The 23,083-nt window shown below is 44.3% G+C and overlaps 1 protein-coding gene across 1 annotated transcript in view; it reads right to left on the bottom strand.

The window, feature by feature from the left end:
• The window catches only part of abcb6a (ATP-binding cassette, sub-family B (MDR/TAP), member 6a), a 254,471-nt gene that overhangs the window by 209,429 nt on the left and 21,959 nt on the right, over positions 1 to 23,083 (bottom strand). The window contains exon 3 of the mRNA XM_060828218.1: positions 10,241 to 10,378. Within this exon, the coding sequence (XP_060684201.1) occupies positions 10,241 to 10,378 (138 nt within the window). The remainder of the gene's footprint in view (positions 1 to 10,240; positions 10,379 to 23,083) is intronic.

Here is a 23,083-nt window from a genome sequence, read left to right as displayed (position 1 = left end):
CCTGGGAATTACAGATCAGTCAGTCTTACATCTGTGGTGGGCAAAGTAATGGACAGAATTCTGAGACAGGATGACCTGGAAAACTATAGTTTGATTAGAGATAGTCAGCATGACGTTGAGACAGGCAGGTCATGCCTCACAAGCATTGTTGAATTCTTTGTGGATGTGACAAAACACATTGATGAAGGTAGAGCAGTGGATGTGGTGTACATGGATTTTAGCAAGGCATTTGATAAGGTTCCCCATGGTAGGCTCATTCAGAAAGTAAGGAGGCATGGGATATAAGGAAATTTGGCTGTCTGGATACTGAATTGGCTGGCTCATACAAGACATAGGGTGGTAGTTGAAAATATTCAGCCTGGAGCTCGGTGACCAGTGGTGTTCCACAAGGATGGTTCTGGGACCTCTGCTTTTTGTGATTTTTATTAATGACTTGGATGAGAAAAGTGGAAGGGTGGGCTAGTAAGTTTGCCGATGACACAAAGGTTGGTGGAGTGATGGATAGTGTGGAGGGCTGTTATGGTTTGCAACGGGACATTGACAGGATGCAGAACTGAGCTGAGAAATGGCAGATGAAGTTCAACCTGGAAAGGTATGAAGTGATTCATTTTGGAAGGTCGAATTTGAATGCAGAATACAAGGATAAAGGTAGGATTGCTGGCAATGAGGAGGAACAGAAGGATCCTGGGTCCAATACATCGATCCCTCAAAGTTGCCACCCAAGTGGATAGGTTTCTTAAGAAGGTGTATGGTTTGTTGGCTTTCATTAGCAGGGGGATTGAGTTTAAGAGCTATGAGATTATGCTGCAGCTCCACAGAGCTCTGGTTAGACCATACTTTGAATATTGTGTTCAGTACTGGTCACCTCATTATAGGAAGGATGTAGAAACTTTAGAGAGAGTGCAGAGGAGATTTACCAAGATACTGCCTGGACTGGAGGGCATGTCTTATGAAGAAAGGTTGAGGGAACTAAGACTTTTCTCATTGGAGTGAAGAAGGGTAAGATGAGACCTGATAGAGGTGTACAAGATGAGGCATAGTTAGAGTGAATTGTCAGAAATGGCTATCACAAGGGGGCAGCATTTTAAGGTGATTGGAGGAAGATTTAGGGGTGATGTCAGAGATCGATTCTTTACACAGAAAGTGGTGGGTGCGATAAATGCACTGCCAGCAGTGGTAGCACAGTCAGATACATTTGGGACAATTAAGAGACTCTTGGATAGGCAGATGGGTGATAGTAAAATGAGGGTATGTAGGTTAGTTTGATCTTCGATTAGGATAACAAGATCAGCACAACATCAAGAGCTGAAGGACCTGTGCTGTGCTGCAATAAAGAAAATTACAGTACAGGACCAGGCCCTTCGGCCCTCCAAACCTGTGCCACTGCAGATCCTCTATCAAAACTTGTCACCTATTTTCTAAAGATATGTATCCCTCTGTTCCCTGCCCATTCATGTATCTGTCTAGATACATTTTAAATGATGCGATCTTGCCCGCCTCTACCACCTCCGCTGGCAACACATTCCAGGCACCCACCCTCAGTGTAAAAGAACTTTCCAAGCATATGCCCCTGAAGGTTTTCCCCTCTCACCTTGAACTCTTGGCCCCTAGTAATTGAATCCTCCCACTCTGGGAAAAGCCTCTTGCTATCTACCCTTACTATACCTCTTGATTTTATGGACCTCAATCAAGTTTGCACATTCTCCCTGTGTCTGCGTGGATTTCCTCCAGGTGCTCCGGTTTCCTCCCACAATCCAAAAATGTGCAGGTTAGGTGAATTGGCCAAGCTAAATTGCCCATAGTGTTAGGTGAAGGGGTAAGTGTCGGGGAATGGGTCTGGGTGGGTTGCAGGTCGGTGTGGACTTGTTGGGCCAAAGGGCCTGTTTCCACTAAGTAATCTAATCTAACCTACTCAACCTCCCTTCATAGATAGCGGCCTCCAAATCAGGCAATTTCTCTGCACCCTCTCCAAAGCATCCACATCCTTTAGGCAATGTGGCGAACAGAACTGTACGCATTATTCCAAATGCGACTTCACTTTCTCTGTCATTCTATGTTCATCTGCCTTACCAGTCATACTCCATACATTAAAACAAATACATCTCAGCCTGCCATATTCATAACCTTTCTGTCTGCTCTTTCGGACTTTAGTCTCTGACTCCTCCTCAGTCGTTTTACTCACTGACCTCATGCTCTGGTTCCTTCTCCTCTGCCACACTGTATCCCCTGCAGTACTATCCCATTCACCCTATAGTGAGGGGTTTAGAAATGTATACAGTACCCCAGCTCACAAACTCTTAATATATCACCTGTACCTGTGTTTTTGCTTTTGCAGCTGTTTATCTACTATTAACTTATCAACGTCACTGAACTCTGATCTGCCTGCACTGCTCGCAAGGCAAAGCTTTTCACTGTGCCTCGGTACACATGATAATAAATTCACTTCAATACAATTCAGCTGTGGCCTAACCAATACTCTGTACAATGCCAATATTAATTCCTTGCTCTTACATTCTGTGCCATGACTAATTAAAAGGAAGTGACCCACATGCCTTCTGAGCTATCCTATTCACATGCTCTGCCAACTTCAGGGATCTGTGAATACTTACCCCAAGATCCTTCTGTTCCTCTGAGCTACAGAGTGTCCTGTCATTCATTAAATATTCCTTCACCTCAGCCACATTAGCCATCCTCCAGTCCTCTGGCACCTTCCCCATGGCCAGAGAGGAATTAAACATTTCTGTCAGAGCTCGTGCAATTTCCTACCTCATCTCCCACAGCAGCGTGGGACACAATTCATCTGGGCCAGGGGATTGGTCTGTTTAAGCCCAACAGAGCCTCCCATACCTCCCCATTTCCTCTGTCAAAAATTGTGCACGCTCCTCACAGTCCCTTTTTCAGAATTCCATACCCATTTCTCCTATTCCAGAATTAAGATTGAATGAAAACTTCTCTTCAACACTCTTCCAATAACTTTGGCTTCACACAGGTTTCCCCCCTGGTCCCTAATAGGCTCTCCTCTTTGCTTGGTGAACCTCTTCCCTGTATTTATAAAATGTTTTGCGATTCTCCTTTATCCTGTCCACAAGTCCTTTTTCAAACCTGTTTCTTGCTCTTTTAATTGCTTTCTCAAGTTCCCTCCTTCCTGTACTCCGAGGGTCGCAGCTAAACTGCTCCCTTTGGACTTCTTCACCCAGTCCTGCATTGTCCTAGACAGCCAGGGTTCTCCAAACTTATTGTTCCCTTGCTCCTCTGAAGGGTACATGATGGCCCTGTATTCTTCCTAGCTTCTTTTTGAATGCCCCCAAACTGCTCCGCTATAGATTTATCCGCAGGGAGCTGTTCGCAGTCTACTGCTCCAAATCCTGCTTTATTTTAATAAAAATCTGCCTCCCCCTAACCCAAAGCCACCTTTTGTGAGCTTTTTCCTTGCCCAGAACAAAGTTGGACCATACCTTGTTGAGGCTGCTATCACCTCAATGTTCCCTCACTACCATAATCGAACACTTAACCGGCTTCTTTCCCCAGGTGCACATCCAGCACTCCCCATCCTTGTTGGGCCTTCTAGATGGTGATACAAAAGACTGCCCCGGATACATTTCAAAAAATCCCTCACATCTACACCCTTGACACTATTACTATTCCAGTTTATGTGGGAAAGTTGAAATCCCCCAGTATAATTACTCGTTTAAGTTCACAGAGGGGTGGAAGAAAATAAGTACATATTTGCTCCTGTATTTTCTGCTATAATAATACACACTTATACTCCCAGAAAAATAGCTGCACCCTTAACGTTCCTAATTCTACCCACAAAGCCTCACTTGAGGACCATTCCAAAATATTGTTTCTCCTTATTGCAGTAGTTAACTCCTTAATTAACAGTTGTTATAGTCTAGGCCAGACCACTTAAAATATTAAGCAGGCAGCCCAGACAATAACTTTGCAATTTGTTTTGATGTCACCTTGTTGGGTGTTTATTATAGGCCCCCCAATAGCAGCAGAGATGTGGAGAAACAGATTGGGAAACAGATTTTGGAAAGGTGCAGAAGCCACAGGGTAGGAGTCATGGGCGACTTCAACTTCCCAAATATTGATTGGAAGCTCTTTAGATCAAGTAGATTGGACGGGGGCGGTGTTTGTGCAGTGTGTCCAGGAAGCTTTTCTAACTCAGTATGTAGATTGTCCGACCAGAGGGGAGTAAAAAGTGAGGTCTGCAGATGCTGGAGATCAGAGCTGAAAATGTGTTGCTGGTTAAAGCGCAGCAGGTCAGGCAGCATCCAAGGAACAGGAAATTCGACGTTTCGGGCTAAAGCCCTTCATCAGGAATGAGGAAAGGGCTTTAGCCCGAAACGTCGAATTTCCTGTTCCTTGGATGCTGCCTGACCTGCTGCGCTTTAACCAGCAACACATTTTCAGCTCCGACCAGAGGGGAGGCCATATTGGATTTGGTACTCAGTAACGAACCGGGACAAGTGATGGGCTTGTTAGTGGGTGAACATTTTGGTGATGGTGACCACAATTCTGTGACTTTCACCTTGGTTATGGAGAGAGATAGGTGCGTGCAACAGGGCAGGTTTTACAATTGGGGGGGGGGGGTAAATACGATGCTGCAAGTCAGGATCTGAGGAGCATAAGTTGGGAGCATAGGCTGTCAGGGAAGGATGCCGTTGAAATGTGGAACGTTTTCAAGGAACAGATACGATGTGTCCTTGATAGGTATGTACCTGTCAGGCAGGAAAGAGATGGTCGTGTGAGGGAACCTTGGGTGACGAGGGAGGTTGAATGTCTTGTAAGGAGGAAGAAGGAGGCTTACATAAGGTTGAGGATACAAGGTTCAGACAGAGCGTTGGAGGGATACAGGATAGCCAGGAGGGAGCTGAAGAAAGGGATTAGGAGAGCTAAGAGAGGGCATGAAAAATCTTTGGCGGGTAGGATCAAGGAAAACCCCAAGGCCTTTTATGCGTATGTGAGAAACATGAGAATGATGAGAACGAGGGTAGGTCCGATCAAGGACAGTAGTGGGAGACTGTGTATTGAGTCGGAAAAAGATAGAAGCGGTCTTGAATGGAGTACTTTTCTTCAGTATTTCCAAATGAGAGGGACCGTATTGTTGAAGAGGAGAGTATGAAACAGACTGGTAAGCTAGAGGAGATACTTGTTAGGAAGGAAGATGTGTTGGGCATTTTGGAAAACTTGAGGATAGACAAGTCCCCCGGGCCTGACGGGATATATCCTAGGATTATGTGGGAAGCAAGAGAGGAAATTGCAGAGCCGTTGGCAATGATCTTTTCGTCTTCACTGTCAATGGGGGTGGTGCCAGGGGACTGGAGAGTGGTGAATATTGTGCCCCTGTTCAAAAAAGGGAATAGGGATAACCCCGGGAATTACAGGCCAGTTAGTCTTACTTCGTTGGTAGGCAAAGTAATGGAGAGGGTACTGAGGGATAGGATTTATGAGTATCTGGAAAGACACTGCTTGATTAGGGACAGCCAGCACGGATTTGTGAAAGTTAGGTCTTGCCTTACAAGTCTTATTGAATTCTTTGAGGAGGTGACCAAGCATGTGGATGAGGGTAGAGCAGTGGATGTAGTGTACATGGATTTTAGTAAGGCATTTGATAAGGTTCCCCATAGTAGGCTTATGCAGAAAGTCAAGAGGCATGGGATAGTGGGAAGTTTGGCCAGTTGGATAGAGAACTGGCTAACTGGTCAAAGTCAAAGTCAGAGAGTGGTGGTAAATATTCAGCCTGGAGCCCAGTTACAAGTGGAGTTCCGCAGGGATCAGTTCTGGGTCCTCTGCTGTTTGTAAATTTTTATTAATGACTTGGAAGAGGGAGTCGAAGGGTGGGTCAGTAAATTTGCAGACGATACGAAGATTGGCATGGTTGTGGATTGTGAGGAGGGCTGTTGTCGGCTGCAAAGGGACTTAGATATGATGCAGAGCTGGGCTGAGGAGTGGCAGATGGAATTCAACCCTGTCAAGCGTGAGGTTATCCATTTTGGAAGGACAAATAAGAATGCGGAATACAGGGTTAACGGTAGGGTTCTTAGTAAGATGGAGGAGCAGAGGGATCTTGGGGTCTATGTTCATAGCTCTTTGAAAGTTGCCACTCAGGTGGATAGAGCTTGTAAGAAGACCTATGGTGTATTAGCGTTCATTAGCAGAGGGATTGAATTCAAGAGTTGTGAGGTGATGTTGCAGCTGTAAAGGACCTTGGTAAGGCCACATTTGGAGTACTATGTGCAGTTCTGATCGCCTCATTTTAGGAAAGATGGGGAAGCTTTGGAGAGGGTGCAGAGGAGATTTACCAGGATGTTGCCTGGAATGGAGAATAGGTCGTACGAGGATAGGTTGAGAGTGCTAGGCCTTTTCTCAATGGAACGGCGAAGGATGAGAGGTGACTTGATAGAGGTTTATAAGATGATCAGGGGAATAGATAGAGTAGACAGAGACTTTTTCCCCGGGTACAGCAGAGTGTTACAAGGAGACATAAATTTAAGGTGAAGGGTGGAAGGTATAGGGGGGATGTCAGGGGTAGGTTCTTTACCCAAAGAGTGTTGGGGGCATGGAATGCGCTGCCTGTGGGAGTGGCAGAGTCAGAATCATTGGTGACCTTTAAGCGGCAATTGGATAGGTACGTGGATAGGTGCTTAAGCTAGGACAAATGTTCGGCACATCGTGGGCCGAAGGGCCTGTTCTGTGCTGTATTGTTCTATGTTCTAAGAGTACAGAGAAAATTACCAGGAGTAAGTTAGTGAGGTTGACTAGCAGGTTTTAAAACAGACAAAAAAGGTTTATTCACAAAATTACACAATGAAACACAAAGAACAGAATAAAGAACCCCTCAGAACTCAGTCTGTCCAAACTAGACTGAAATGATGCTGTTCAGAGTCCCAATAAGCAAACCTCAAACACAGTACAAATGAAACAAATACTTAAGGTTGAAGTTAGAAGGGCAGAAGGAAACCGAGTCTCTCAGCCTGTTTCCTCAGAGCTGAGCTCCTAACTGGTTCTGGACTGAACTGCTTAGCGAGAGAGCTGACCACACACCTTTCATTATTCAGGTCACTTTTAAAGCATGACCACTTTGGCCTGAAGTCTCATCTGTTTACTTATAAACAAATGGCTTCAAAATCCTTTTACATTTCTGTACTAAACTAGCCACCTTGGAGCCAGGAGGGTTTTATGACCCTTGTGAAAAAGAAAAGAAACAGCTTTTCGAAAAAAGGGACCAGCTTGGTGACACAGTACTACACCAACATCTTGTTTACACCCTCCGTTGTCTAGCCTCTTATACCCTGGAACGTTGAGTTGCCAGTCAAGCCCTTCCTTCAACCTTGTTTCTGTAATGGCAACAACATTATATTTCCATGTGTCAAACGTAATAAGAGTTGGACAATATCTGCTAAGTGGCAAGTAAAATTCATGCCACATAAGTACTAGGAAATGGCCATCTTCTGTCAAACTCAAAATCAATCTAATCATTGCCCCTTGACATTCAATGATTTTACAATCACTGATCTCCTCTCAACATCCATGACATTACCATTCAGCAGAAACTCAACTGGACTCATCACAATTAGAGTGCAGGTCAGAGCTAGGAATACTGCAATGAGTAACCCACCACCGGTCTCCCAAATTCTGTCCGCTATCTACAAGGCACAAGTCAGGAGTGTGATGGAATACTCACTTGCCAGGATGGACTCATCTCCAAATGACACTTAGGTAGTTTGGCTCCATCCAGGATAAAGTAGCCTACTTGACTAGCAGCATATCCACAAGCACCCACTCCCACCACCGCTCAGTAGCAGCAGTGTGTACTATCTACAAGATGCACGACAGGAATTCACCAAAGATCTTGAGACGGTACATTCCAAACCCACGCACACTTTCATCTAGAAGCAGTTGCAGGTGGCAGTGTTCCCATGTAAGTTCCTCTCCAAGTCACTCCCCACCCTGATTTGAAAATATAGTGCCATTCCTTCACTGTCACTGAGTCAAAATCCTGAAATTCCGTCCTTAGATGGAATTGTGGACCTACGTATAGCAGGTCAAGGAGGCAGTTCACCACCACCACCTTCTCAAGGGAAACTAGGGACAGGCAATACAGCTATGTCCACGTCCCAGGAGTGAATTAAAGAAGGCTCTGTCTCTAAGTTCTGATTGAAAGCTGTAGTGGAGAGGCAAGCATTCTGAAAGAATGAAATCATCTGATCTGATCTTCAAATTTTCTTCATCCTTTAAAATGAGTAGAATGAGTATTGAAAAAAAAAGCCTTTCTAGTGTACAATAACAAAGGGATCTAACTTTCATATATTGTAAACACTCATCTCAAATACCTCTCAGCAATTGCTGAAAACGTATAGCTGGTCAAAGCACAGCAGGTCAGGCAACATCCAAGGAACAGGAAATTCGACGTTTCGGGCATAAGCCCTTCATCAGGAATGCTGATGAAGGGCTCTGGCCCGAAACGTCGAATTTCCTGTTCCTTGGATGCTGCCTGACCTGCTGTGCTTTGAGCAGCAACACATTTTCAGCTGTGATCTCCAGCATCTGCAGACCTCACTTTTTACCTCTAAGCAATTGACAAGTAAATAAATATTTAAATACACTTAAGAATCAGGCTATATAAACAGCAAGATGCCACAAAAAAAACATACATTATTTGTCAAATAATGGCACTTAATCCAAGTATTTTGGGTTTTGGTTCAGAAATCACACCATTCCTTGCAAGCCAAGAGGTCATATGTTTAAGCTCCAATTCAAAATCTTTGGAGTTCCAAGTCCAGTTGACATTCCAATCCCCTCAAGACTGATCTAAACTTCGAGATCCCAGACTAAGCCCCAATCTCTGTAACTGGATCCTCAGTTTCCTGACCCACACGCCACAATCAGTAAAGATTGGGGACAATATTTCATTGTCACTAACACTCAACAATGGAGCCCCCCTGCCAGGTGTGTACTCAGCCCCCCACTGTACTCACCATATAGCCATGACTGTGTCACCAAATACCAGACTAATGCCATTTACAAGTTCGCTGATGACACTATCATAGTTGGTTGAATCTCAGATGATGATGAGACATAATACAGACAGGAGGTGGAAGACTGGAAAAATGATGGACTGAGAACAACCTAGCTCTCAATGCCGGCAAAACCAAGGAACTCATTATTGACTTTCGGTGGGATGTTACTCATACTCCCCTAACACATTAACAGCACAGAGGTGGAACAAGTGGAGAATGTCAAAATCCTGGGAGTGGTCATGCACAACAAGCTTTCTTGGACTCATGTGGACACACTGATTACAAGGGCCCAACATCGTATTTTCCTCCTCAAGCAGTTGAGGAAATTTGGCATGATGGTGAATACCCTTGCCAACTTTTATAGATGCCCCATCGAGAGCATTCTGTCTGGATGTATCACTACCTGGTATGGCAACTGTACCATTCAAGATCGGAGACGGTTACAGAGAGTGGTGAACTCGGCCCAGACAATCACAAAGGCCAATTTCCCATCTATAGAATCCATCTACCAGGCCCCGCTGTCAGGGAAAGGCCGCCAGCATTCTCAAAGATCCATCCCACCCTGGCAATGTTTTTCTACAACCTCTACCATCGGGGAGAAGGTACAGAAGCCCGAACACACGCACCAGCCAATTTTGAAACCGTTTCTACCCTACTGTTGTTAGAATACTGAATGGACTTACAAACTCTTCACATTCGCCTGTACCTGTGTTTTTGTTTTTGCCGCTGTTTACCTATTATTTACTCAGTTATGTTACTTAACTCTGATCTGCCTGTATTGCTCACAAGAGAAAAAGTTTTTCACTGTGCCTTGGTACACATGATAACAAGGGTTTACATTAGAGTAGCACTGGAAAAGCACAGCAGGTCAGGCAACATCCAAGAAACAGGAAAAATCTATGTTTCAGGCAAAAGCTTCAATTCAATTCAATTCAATTCAATTCAGCATGGTTTGGAGATGCAGTCTTTTTGACACAAAATTAAATAAAGCCCTGTTTACCCTCTCAAGTGGGCATGAAATGCCAAAGGCATGGTGCAAAGATGATCAGGGGAGTTCTCTTCGGTGACTTAGCCAAGTTTCAAATCATCTAACTAACAGGTTAAAAGAAATTTGTAACTACCTCAATGCTGTTTGTGGGACCTTGCTTTTCTAAAACTGCTTCTTGAGATTGCAAAACATGCCAAATAAATCCAATCTTTTTCTATTATCTTACCTGGCTGTATTCAACATCTCGTTCATCCTCATTAATCATGAGCATATAAGGTCTTCGAGGCAAACCTGGTGCCTTCAGTCCAAGGACGAAGAGCAGAAATGTACAGATGTATCGTACCATCCACAAACTAAAGTGTACCTGCAAAACAAACAAAATGTCAGCCATTAATTAAGAGCAATAAGAATGAACAGTCTGGAAACATAATAGGACCAGCAACAACTATGTAAATATGGACGAATAAAGCAATGATTGAAACATATGGGATCTTGGGCTTTGTAAAGAGAAGCACAGATTCAGGAAGCACTGCTAAACCCTACATGAAACACTAATGCAGTTTGTGCAGTATGTTCAACCTTGGATACTACACTTGAGGATTCATGAGGCTTTGGAGAAGGTATTAGAAGAGATTTACTAGAGGTTCTCGGGATCAGGAATTAAAAGTGCAAGACCGGGGCAACCGGGTTTATTCTCCTTGGAGCAAAGAAGGCTCAGAGGAAATTTAATACGGAGGACAAAATAAAATCGTGTATTACTTTATTACATTGAGTAAATGGGGTGGCACAGTGGTTAGCACTGCTGCCTCACAGCTCCAGAGAACCGGGTTGAATTCCTGCCTCAGGCAACTGTCAGTGTGGAGTTTGCACATTTTCCCCGTGTCTGTGTGGGTTTCCTCTGGGTGCTCCGGTTTCCTTCCACAATCCAAAGATGTGCAGATTAAGAGAATTGGCCATGCTAAATTGCCCAGTGTTAGGTGTAGGGATTAATGTAGAGGAATGGGTCTGGGTGGGTTGCTCTTCGGAGAGTCAGTGTGGACTTTTTGGGCCGAAGGGCCTATTTCCACATTAAGTAATCTAATCTAAGAAGCTTTTCCCAATGGCTGAAAAGATAATAGCTAGATGCCACAGATTAAAACCTGCGGCAATGTACTTAATGCAATGATTGGTTCAGATCAAAAGTGTGATTCAACAGTAAGTTTCAACAGAGATCTGAATAAATACTTAAAGTTATGGGGATAATGAAACAGGAAGAGATTAGAACAACTGGATTGACATTTGAAAACAAAAAAATCAGTAGAGATTCAATGGGTTGAATGGCAGCCTCTGTAGAGAGAGGATCAGAGATAATGCTTTGAGTCCAGTTACCCTTAATCAAAGCGGTTTCAAATTTCCAGCATCTGCAGTTCTTAATTTTTACAAAATGGAGGAGGCTGCCCTTCAGTTACACAGCATTCTGGTGAGACTACCTTTGGAATCTTGTTCAGCGTATTTGTCAACGTATTTATTGAAGAAAGGTAGTTAGTAAATGTGCTGTAGGCAGTTTAGAAGTTTGACTAATACCTGGACCAGGAAGGTTGTTTTCTCAGGAGAGGTCAGACAGGCTAGGCTTGTATCGGCTGTAGTTAAGAAGCGCAGTAGGGGAGTTGATCGAAACGTAAAATTCAGAGGTATCTTGACAAAAGTAGATGTGAATAGGATATGGAAGAACCTACAACTATATGGTCACTGTTTAAACATCAGAGATGAGGTGATTTAGCTTTTCCTCTCAGAGGGTCATGGAACTTTGGAACTTTGAACCTTTTTAAAAAGTTATTCACTGGATGAGGGCATCGCTGATTATGGTGCATGTAATGCCCATCTCTAATTGCCTAGAGGGTAGTTAAAAGTCAACCACTTTGCTGTGGGTCTGGAGTCACATGGGCCAGACCAGGTAAGGATTCCTTCCCGAAATGATATTAGTGAACCAGGTGGGTTTTCCAACAATCGGCAATGGTTTCATGATCACCATCACCAGAGATAGGTACATGCCACAGGGCAAGAGTTATTGACGGCGCAAGTGCAATTATAATGTGAATATGCAAGACTTAGCATGCATAGAATTAGGTTGCAAAATGCAGGGGATGCAGACAATGGAAATGTGGAGCTGGTTTAAGGAACACATATTGCGTGTCCTTGATAGGTATGTCCTTGTCAGGCAGGGAGGAAGTGATAAGGTAAGGGAACCATGGTTTACTACAGAAATTGCATCTCTCGTTAAGCGGAAGAAGGAGGCTTGTGTGTTAATGAGACAAGATGGTACAGATGAGGCGATGGAGAATTACAGATCAGCTAGGAAAGATTTAAAGAGAGAGTTAAGAAGTGCAAAAAGAGGACACGAACACAGTCTTTAGCAAATAGAATAAAGGAGAACCCTAAAGCTTTCTACAGATATGGGAGGAATAAAAGGATGACTAGAGTAGGAATATGGCCAGTCCAAGACAGAAGTAGGAAGTGGAATGTGGACCCTGTGGAGATCTGAGAGGTGCTAAACAAATATTTCTCATCGATTTTCACTCAGGAAAAGCAGAATATTGTAGAGAGAATGAGACACAAGATATTAGACTAGAAAGGATCGTGGTTAGTTATGAAGAGGTGTTATCTACTTTCACTCCTAGAATTGATAAGTCCCCTGGGCCGGATGGGACTTATCTGAGGATTCTCTGGGAAGCTAGGGAGGAGATGATAGAGCCTATGGCTTTGATCTTGGAGTCAATGTCTACAGGTTTAGTACCTGAGGATTGCAAATGTTGTGCCCTTATTCAAAAAGGGCACTAGAGATGACCCAGGTAATTATAGAAAGGTGAGCCTTACTTCTGTTGTAGGAAAAGTTTTGGAAAGGATTATTAGAGATGAGATTTATAATCACCTAGCAAGCAACAATTTGATTTCAGATAGTCAACATGATTTTGTCAAGGCAGGTCATGTCTCACACAAACCTTTTTTGAGAAGGTGACCAAGCATGTGGATGAGGGTAGGGCAATTGACGTGATGTGCACAGACTCCAGTAAGGCCTTTGATAAGGTTCCACGTGGTAGGCTGTTGGAGAAAATGCAGATGCATGGGATTGAGGGTGATTTAGCAGTTTGGATTAGAAATTGGCTTTCTGAAAGAAGGCAGCAAGTGGTGGTTGATGGAAAATATTCAGCCTGGAGTCCGGTTACGAGTGGTGTGCCACAAGGATCTGTTTTGGGACCACTACTGTTTGTCATTTTTATAAATGACTTAGATGCAGGCATAGGTGGATGGGTTAGTAAGTTTACAGAGGACACTAAAGTCGGTGGAGCAGTGGACAGTGTGAAAGAATGTTACAGGTTGCAGGGGGACTTGGATAAACTGCAGAATTGGGTTGAAAGGTGGCAAATGGTGTTCAATGCAGCTAAATGTGAGGTGATTCCCTTTGGGAAGAATAACAGGAAGGCAAAGTACTGGGTCAATGGAAAGATTCTTGGTAGTGTGAATGTGCAGAGGGATCTTGGAGTCCATGTGCACAGATCCCTGAAAGTTGCCACCCAGGTTGATAATGCGGTTAAGAAAGCATACAGCGTGTTAGGTTTTATTAGTAGAGAGATTGAGTTCCAGAGCCATAATGCCATGCTGCAACTATACAAAACGCTAGTGCGGCCGCACTTGGAATATTGCTTACAGTTCTGGTAGCCCCATTACAGGATGGATGGATGTGGAAGCATTGGAAAAGATGCAGAGGAGATCTACAGGATGTTGCCTGGTCTGGAGAGAAGCTCTTATGAGGAAAGGCAGAGAGACTTGGGTCTGTTCTCACTGGAAAGGCAACGGCCAAGAGGGGATTTGATAGAGACATACAAGATGTTCAGAGGATTAGATAGGGTAGACAGTGAAAGTCTTTTTCCTAGGATGATGATGACGACATCAGCTTGTCTAAGGGGGTATAACCACAAATTGAGGGGTGATAGATTTATGACAGATGTCAGAGGCAGGTTCTTTAATCAGAGAGTGGTAAGGGCTTGGAATGCCCTGTCTGCCAACGTATTTAACTCAGCCACATTAGGGAGATTTAAACAATCCTCGGATAAGCACGTGGATGATGATGGGATAGTGTAGGGGGATGAGATTAGATGAAGTCACAGGTCGACGCAACATCATGGACTGAAGGGCCTGTTCTGCTCTGTTCTACGCTCCATGTTCTATTAGATTCCGAATTCAGATAATTATTGAATTCAAATTCTACCATCTGCCATGGCAGGATTTGAACCATGTCCCCAGAACATTACTAGGGTCTCTGGATTAATAATCCAGCGATTGTAACACTATCGTTACGACCTCTTTGCCACCTTTTTTAGGAAGAGAATCAGAGAATACTTTGAAGGCAGAAGTAGACAGATTCCTGTTAAGCAAGGGGTTGAGAGGTTATCATGGCTATCTGAGAACATGGATTTGAAGTTACAATCTTATTCAGTGGTGGAGCAGTCTCAAAAGGATGGAGTAGCTTATTCTCAATTATGCGCCCATATACTCAATATCTCCTCTTCTGCTGCAAGGTAAATAGCAGCTGAAAATTTTTCCAAACTAATTCATGCTGCAAGAGATTAGATTAGATTAGACTTACAGTGTGGAAACAGGCCCTTCGGCCCAACAAGTCCACACCGACCCGCCGAAGCGCAACCCACCCATACCCCTACATTTACCCCTTACCTAACACTACGGGCAATTTTAGCTTGGCCAATTCACCTGACCCGCACATCTTTGGACTGTGGGAGGAAACCGGAGCACCCGGAGGAAACCCACGCAAACACGGGGAGAACGTGCAAACTCCACACAGTCAGTCGCCTGAGTCGGGAATTGAACCTGGGTCTACAGGCGCTGTGAGGCAGCAGTGCTAACCACTGTGCCACCGTGCCGCCCTAAAGCTGCATCAGAGACCGTTCCCCAAAAAGATGACAGCTGTTTCACTTCATTGTCTAATCTCCCTCCAGAATTAAATCTTGCTACTGAGGTTCAAGGCACTGAATAGAGATACAAAATCTTGCATCTAGAACCAATGTAAGATCACAAACCATACAGGATAGTATCTTATTCTCTCCATGATGTTGCCTGATCTGATTATTTCCAGCATTTTCTGTTTTATTGCAGATCCTTTTAGCACTAAATAGTTACAGTCCGAAGTGGGAGTTGACACGGGACATGCTGACACGGGGCATACAGACACAAGATGGCCACTGAGCCATAAATTGGTCACTTGGCACACAAGATGGTCGCTGAGTCATTACATGGAAAGCAAAGCATACACAGATACTGCCTGAGGCTAAATTGACACAGAGCATACATGATGATTAGTTTAAGGTGTGTGGGGAAGGATATACATCAGTAATGTCTACTGCCCACCAAGGTGTCTGAGTCCAGCCACCACCTTCAATAGAAATGTTAGCTACCTGAGACTGCTTGTATACAAGTGTTAATACTGTAGCTCTGCCGTAATGGATAACTATCTTCCTTCTCAGGAAGGATGGTCACGACCACTGAAACTGACAAGGATTTTGGAATGTTTTTTGTAAAGAAACCATGCTGTACAAATAAAGACTCAAACTATTGTACCACAAAATGTAGAAAATATCATGACATGTGCTCAGAGTGAGAGGGGTTCACAGCTGACAACTGTACTGATGAACGTCTCGCTCTCTCTCTCTGGAGTTCCGGTTTCTTCGTACAATAAACTCTGTCAATGAATCCAGATTCTGACTCTGAAACTGGTCATTTTCCCCACAATACAGTCTACTTTAAAATACCTCTCTGTACCCAGCTTCCTGTCTACCAATGATGAATCAATCCTTTCATGCTACGGTATTATATTGCCCACAAATCTAACACCACCTCCTCCAAATCACCACCTGACAAGCCCTTACTTTGCATTTTAACTTCCATGGAAACTGGTAGAATTTGAACTCGAGGAATAAATCTGGCATCTACGGCTACCCTTGGTAATGGTGATCATGACAGTAACATCAACTGTCTCAAAAACTCATCTTCACGAATGCCCTTAAGGAAAGGAAATCAATCATCTTTACCTGGTGTGGTCCACATGTAACTCCAGAGCCACAGCAATGTTGGTTACTGGTATTTGCCTTCAGAAATAGCCTAGCATGCCATTCAGATCAAGGGTGATTAGGAACATGCAACAAAGGCAATCAAACGGTGTCAGTAGCACCCACATCCCATGAAATACAAGAAAAAATGTAACAGAACATCAAGTTTAATGAAGCAAATGGTGAAACGGCAACTTTTAACTGTCATGTATGAAGTTTTGAGAGTGAAATTAGAATTACAAATAGTTAATTTAAACCAGTTAAAAACTAGAAATAAAAATGAACATTTTAAACCATCAACATCAGTTAATGGTAGAACCTTGGAGAGTGTTGTTGAACAGAGACACAGGGGTGCAGGTTCATAGTTCCTTGAAAGTGGGACTCGCAGGTAGACAGGTTGGTGAAGGAGAAGGTTTGGTATGTTTGCCTTTAATAATCAGAACATTGAATGAACATTGGTGAGGTCACTTTTGGCATTATGGCTAAAGTCTGGTCGCTCTGCTATAGAAGTATGTCATTGAACTGTAAAGTGTGCAGAAAAGATTTAAGGAGGTTACCAGCACCAGAAGGTTTGCATTATAACGCAGGGTTGGATACACTAGGACCTTTTTTCACTAGAGTGTATCAGGTTGAGGGGGTGACCTTATAAAAACATGAGGCGCATGGATTGTGTGAATAGTCAAGGTCTTTTCCCTAGGGGAGGAGAATTTCCTAGGGTAGGACAAGTACATGAATAGGAAAGGTTGAGAAGAATATGGGCCAAATGCAGGAAAAAATGGGGCTAGCTTAGTTTGGAAAACCTGGTCAGCAGAGAGGAGTTGAATTGGAGGGTCTGTTTTCGTCCTTTATGACTATGACTGTAAGTGAACAGATAAAATTACAGTTAAGCAAATTGGAACCAGGAAATTACTTCACAGTTTATGCTCTTAGAAGGTTTAAGAATGATGTTGTGGTTCTATTCGCCGAGCTGGGAATTTGTGTTGCAGATGTTTCGTCCCCTGTCTAGGTGACATCCTCAGTGCTTGGGAGCCTCCTGTGAAGCGCTTCTGTGATGTTTCCTCCAGCATTTATTGTGGTTTGTCTCTGCCGCTTCCGGTTGTCAGTTCCAGCTGTCCGCTGCAGTGGCCGGTATATTGGGTCCAGGTCGATGTGTTTGTTGATAGAATCTGTGGATGAGTGCCATGCCTCTAGGAATTCCCTGGTTGTTCTGTTTGGCTTGTCCCATAATAGTAGTGTTGTCCCAGTCGAACTCATGTTGCTGGTCATGCATTTGTGCGGCTACTAAGGGTAGCTGGTCATGTCGTTTTGTGGCTAGTTGGTGTTCATGGATGCAGATCATTAGCTGTTTTCCTGTTTGTCCTATGTAGTGTTTTGTGCAGACCTTGCATGGGATTTTGCACACTACGTTGGTTTTGCTCATGCTGGGTATCGGGTCCTTCGTTCTGGTGAGTTGTCTGAGAATGGCTGTTGGTTTGTGTGCTGTTATGAGTCCTAGTGGTCGCAGTAGTCTGGCTGTCAGTTCAGAAATTTTCTTGATGTATGGTAAAGTGGCTAGACCTTTGAGACCCAATATACCGGCCACTGCAGTGGACAGCTGGAACTGAAAACCAGAAGCGGCAGAGACAAACCACTAAATGCCGGTGGAAACATCACAGAAGCGCTTCACAGGAGGCTCCCAAGGACGGAGGATGTCACGTAGACAGGGGACAAAACATCTGCAACAAATTCCCAGCTCAGCCAACAGAACCACAACAACGAGCACCCGAGCTACAAACCTTCTCACAAGTTTAGGAAGGATATTCCCAGCTGAGTTTAGTGATGTTGATCTACAGAATCCACTTCAGTCTGCCTTCATATGGACAAAGTTAAATATTCCAGACCCCACTAATGCCCAGAAGCTCCTATCTTTCAATAGTTGGTTATTTGGCCATTTTGTAGAATGTTGTAGTACATAAGCAAGCCATTTGACCCATCATATTTAACTGGCACCTCAGAGCTACCCAGCAAGTCCTACTCTCCAGCCCTATCTCTGTAGCCCTCTAACTTCATCCTTTCAAATATATATCCATAGACATAATAGCAGAAATTAGGCCATTCGGCCCATCAAGTCTGGTCCATCATTCAATCATGGCCGATAAGTTTCTCAACCCCATTCTCCCTGTAACCTTTGATATTCAAGAGCCTCTCTATCACAGTCTTAAATATACTCAATGACCTGGCCTCCACAGCCTTCTGTGGTAATGAATTCCATTCACTCAGCACTCTCTGGCTGAAGAGGTTTCTCCTTACCTCCATTCTAACAGGTTTGCCCTCGTGTCCTAGCCTCTCCTACCAATCAAAACATCTTCCCAAAGTCCACTCTGTCCAGTCCATTCAGTATTCTAGGAGAAAGTGAGGACTGCAGATGCTGGAGATCAGAGTCAAGTGTGTGCCGCTGGAAAAGCACAGCACGTCAGGCAGCACCCAAGGAGCAAGAGAAGCAACGTTTTGGTCATAAGACCTTCATCAGGGGATGAGAGATAAATGGGAGAGGGATGAGGTTGAGGGGAGGTAGCTGGGAAAGCAATAGGCGGATGAAGGTGATAAGTCAGATGGGGTAGTGATGGACATGTCCGGAGGGTGGTACCAAGTTGGAGGCTTGGGACTGGGATAATGTGGAGGGACAGGAAATGTTGAAATCCACATTTTTCTTGTGCGGTTGCAGGGTCCCAAGGTGGAATATGAAGCGTTCCTCCTCCAGGTGGTAATGGCTTGGTGGTGGAAGCAGCCCAGGACCTGCCTGTCCTTGACAGAGTGGAAGGTGGAGTTGAAGTGTTCAGCCATAGGCCGGTGGGTGCGGGTGTCCCCGAGATGTTCTCTGAAATGATCCATAAGAAAACATCCTGTCTCCCCGACGTAGAGGAGATCACACTGGGTGCAATGGATGCAGTAGATGACATTGGGAGGGGTACAAGTGAATTTATGACATATATGGAAGGATCCCTTGGGACCTTGGACAGGGGTGAGGGGAGTGGTGTGGGCGCAGGTTTTGCACTTCCTGTAGTGGCAGGGAAAAGGTACTATAAGTGGGGTGTTTGCTGGTGGGGGGTGAGGGGCTTTGACGAGGCAGTCGCGGAGGGAATGGTCTCTCCAGAATGCTGATAGGGGTGCAGAAAGAAATATATCTCTGATAGTGGGGTCCGTTTGGAAGTGGCAAAGGATGATGCGTTATACGCGGAGGTTGGTGAGGTGAAAGGTGAGGACGGGCGGGGGGGGCGGGGTTCTGCCCTTGTTGCATTGGGAGGGGTGGAGTTCAAGGGCAGTGGTGCGTGAAGTGGAGGAGATGCACTGGAGGGCATGGTCAGCCATGTGGGAAGGGACTTTACGATGTGGAAGGAGGCGGCCATCTGGGACTCGAGGTGGAATCGGTCATCCTGGGAACAGATGCGGCGGAGGAATTGGGAATAAGGGATAGTCTTTTCACAGGAGGTAGGGTGGGAATCAGTGGGCGTGTAGTATATGTCTGTGGTTATTCGGTCCCCAGAGATGGTGAAGGAGAGGGAGGTTGCCGAGATGGTCCAGGTGAATTTGAGGTCAAAGGTGGAAGGTGTTGATAAAGTTGATGAACTGTTCAACTCCTCGTGGGACCACAAGGCGACACTGACACAGTCAGTCATCGATGTAATGGAGGAACAGATGGGAGGTGGTGCCGGTGTAACTGCGGAAGATCAACTGTTCCGCATATCTGACAAACAGACAGGCAGAACTGGGTCCCATGAAGATGCCCATGGATACCCCTTTGATTTGGAGGAAGTGGGAGGATTGGAAGGAGAAGTTGACAAGAGTGAGGACCAGTTCAGCCAGGATGTTGAGGGTGTCAGTGGAACAGTACTGGTTGGGATAGCGTGATCAGTGGAAGGCTACTGATTGGGATGGTGTGTGTTCAAGTATTCTGTATCTTTCAATTAGATCCCCTTTCATCTTTCTAAACTCCATAGAGTATAGACCGAGAGTCCTCAAACGTTCCTCATATGTTAAGATTTTCATTTCTGAGATCATTCTCGTGAACTTCCTCTGAACACACTCCAAGGCCAGTATACCCTTCCTGACATATGGGCCCTAAAATTGCGCACAATACTCCAAATGTGGTCTGACCAGAGCCTTATGGAGCCTCAGAAGTATAATCGCTGCTTTTATATTCAAGTTCTCTCAAAATAAATGCAATCATTGCAAGTGCCTTCCTAACTACTGACTCAACCTGCAAGCGGACTTTGAGAGAATCCTGGACTAGAATTTCCAAGTCTCTTTGCATTGTAACTTCAGATTTTTCTCCCCATTTAGAAAATAGTCCATGCCTATATTCTTTTTTAAAAAAGTGCATAATCTCACACTTTCTTATATTGAACTCCATCTGCCACTTCTTTGCCCACTCACCTAACCTGTCCAAATCCTTCTTTTTTTTTGGATTAGTGGTGCTGGAAGAGCACAGCAGTTCAAGCAGCATCCAAGGAGCAGCAAATCGACGTTTCGGGCAAAAGCCCTTCATTAGGAATACAAGCAGAGAGCCTGAAGCGTGGAGAGATAAGCTCGAGGAGGGTGGGGGTAGGGAGAAAGTAGCGTGGAGAACAATAGGTGAGTGGGGGAGGGGATGAAGGTGATAGGTCAGGGAGGAGGGTGGAGTGGTTAGGTGGAAAAGAAGAAGATAGGCAGGAATTCCTTTTACAGTCTTCCCATTACTACTTGACCCTCAACCAATCTGAGTTGTCTGCAAGCTTTGCCAGAATGCCCTCAGTTCCTTGATGTAGTTTGTTACATTTCTACACGAACCCCACTTTTCAGCACTCGGCTCAACGTCCAAGGCTATGACATTTCAAGGGCTCATCCACATACATTTTAAAAAGGATGCAATGTTTGCCCGCTTCAACTATCCCACCAAACTACGCATTTCAGATTTCCAACACCCTCTGGTTTAAAAGATTTTCCTCAAATCCCCTCTAAACTTTCTTCCCTTCACTTTATTATTACGTCCCCCCCCACCTCCATTACCAACCCTTCCTATCCATGCCCTAATCAGCTGACACACTTCTGCTCCAAATACAATTAGTACAGGTAATTACAGTATTGTGGGGAAAGTCACCAGCCTTGGAGTCAGAGTCAGGGTTCAACGACAGAGTTTACTGTACAAAGAAATACTGGAGCTCCAGGGAGAGAAAGACACCAACAATACAGTGATCAGCTGCGATTCTTCTCTCAACCCAGAGCACATGTCAAGATACTTTTATACTTTGTGGTATAATAGGTCAGAGATGAGGTTATGGTCTCTGTAATATAGTTTGTTTGTTACAAACATTGCAGAATCCCTGATAGTTCCGATGCAGTCATTGTCGGTTCCAGCGCAGGCTTTGTAAATTTCAATGTGGTTGTTTTCAGTTTCAGTGCAGACATTATCAGTTTCAATGACTGCGTGGAGGTCCATTGCTGTAGTAATGGGCGCTAATCACTCTTCCAGAGAAAGATGATTACTGCAGCCCTGCCTATTAACACATTGACATGGACTCCATGTGGTGGTGGTGGTGATGGTGAAGGAGGAGGAGTTCATGTGTGGAATGAACTGCCAGAGAAAGTGGTGGATGCAGGTACAGTTACCATGTTTAAAAAAAAGAAAGACATTCAGATAAGTACATGAATTGGAAAGGTTTGGATGGTTATGGACTAAGAGCAGGCAGTGGGATTAATTTTGTTTGGGAATATGGTCAGTGTGGAATGGTTGGACCACAGTGGCTGTTTCCATGCTGTATGAATATAACTGGAACTTTCCAGCCTGTCATAGTTAAAAATGCTCTATCCTGTTCAATCTCCTCTGTACCCCTTCCGGTGCAATGAAATCCTTCCTACTGTAAAAGGTGACCAGAACTGCACACAGTACTCCATCTGTCAAAGGCTTGTACAACTCCCAACAGAATCTCCTTTCTTTTATAATCGATGCTACAGGTGACTAAGGAAAGTGCCCAGTATGCCTTTTTAAATCTTTGTATTAACCTGTCCTGCCATCTTCAGGCATCGACGGATGAGCACCACAAGATCCCTTTTTCCTCGGAGCTTCCCAGTATTCCTTTACCTTGGTATTTTTTTCAGAGTGCATCACCTCACTTTTCAGGATTCAATTCCACTTGCTGCTGATCTGCCCTTCTGACCAGGTCAGGCAGCATCCAAGGAACAGGAAATTCGACGTTTCGAAATTCGAAGGTTCCTGATGAAGGGCTTTAGCCTGAAACGTCAAATTTCCTGTTCCTTGGATGCTGCCTGACCTGCTGCGCTTTAACCAGCAACACATTTTCAGCTCTGATCTCCAGCATCTGCAGACCTCACTTTTTGCCCTTCTGACCAGCCAGTCCATATAATCCTGTAAATTAGGATCTTCTTCCTTCACTATTAGCCACTTGCCAATCTTCATGTCACCCGTAAATTTAATCATTTCCCCTATATTCTCATCATTTATACAGCTGCTCTGAGGGGTCTTAATTAATCTGAGGCTCTCAACCCGAGGGTCACCACGCCTCAGGCCAGAGGAAAGACGGAGAAGGAGAATTCTCATGATAACCTCAGCTGGTGCAGGAACTGAACCCAGGAATCGCTGCACAGTCAGACACATTTTTCAGAGAAGAGATTAAACTAAGACTTCCCTTCTCAGGTGAACATACAAGTCCCTGACAATAACTTTCCAGAACAGATACACTCTCCCTCATACTTAAGTATATATCTTTCAACCAATGTCACAGATTATCTGTCAATGGTTATTATTTGTGCAATCTTGCTCTATGCAAACTAGTTGTTTTTTTTATTCTTACCCCTCATTGTAAACAATCTAGCTATTAATTTCTAAACAATCTCATTCCTAGTCATCCATTATATTGATTTGGTGTTGCCGTCAACAGGAAAATCAAAGTTTCACTGTGATCGGAGACTTTAGTAAATGAGTAACCACATGTAAT

This window comes from Hemiscyllium ocellatum, chromosome 7 (genome assembly GCF_020745735.1).
Source record: "Hemiscyllium ocellatum isolate sHemOce1 chromosome 7, sHemOce1.pat.X.cur, whole genome shotgun sequence".
Lineage (NCBI taxonomy): Eukaryota > Metazoa > Chordata > Chondrichthyes > Orectolobiformes > Hemiscylliidae > Hemiscyllium > Hemiscyllium ocellatum.
The sequence above is the reverse complement of the archived record's forward strand: the minus strand, read 5'-3'. Positions and strand labels throughout refer to the sequence as shown.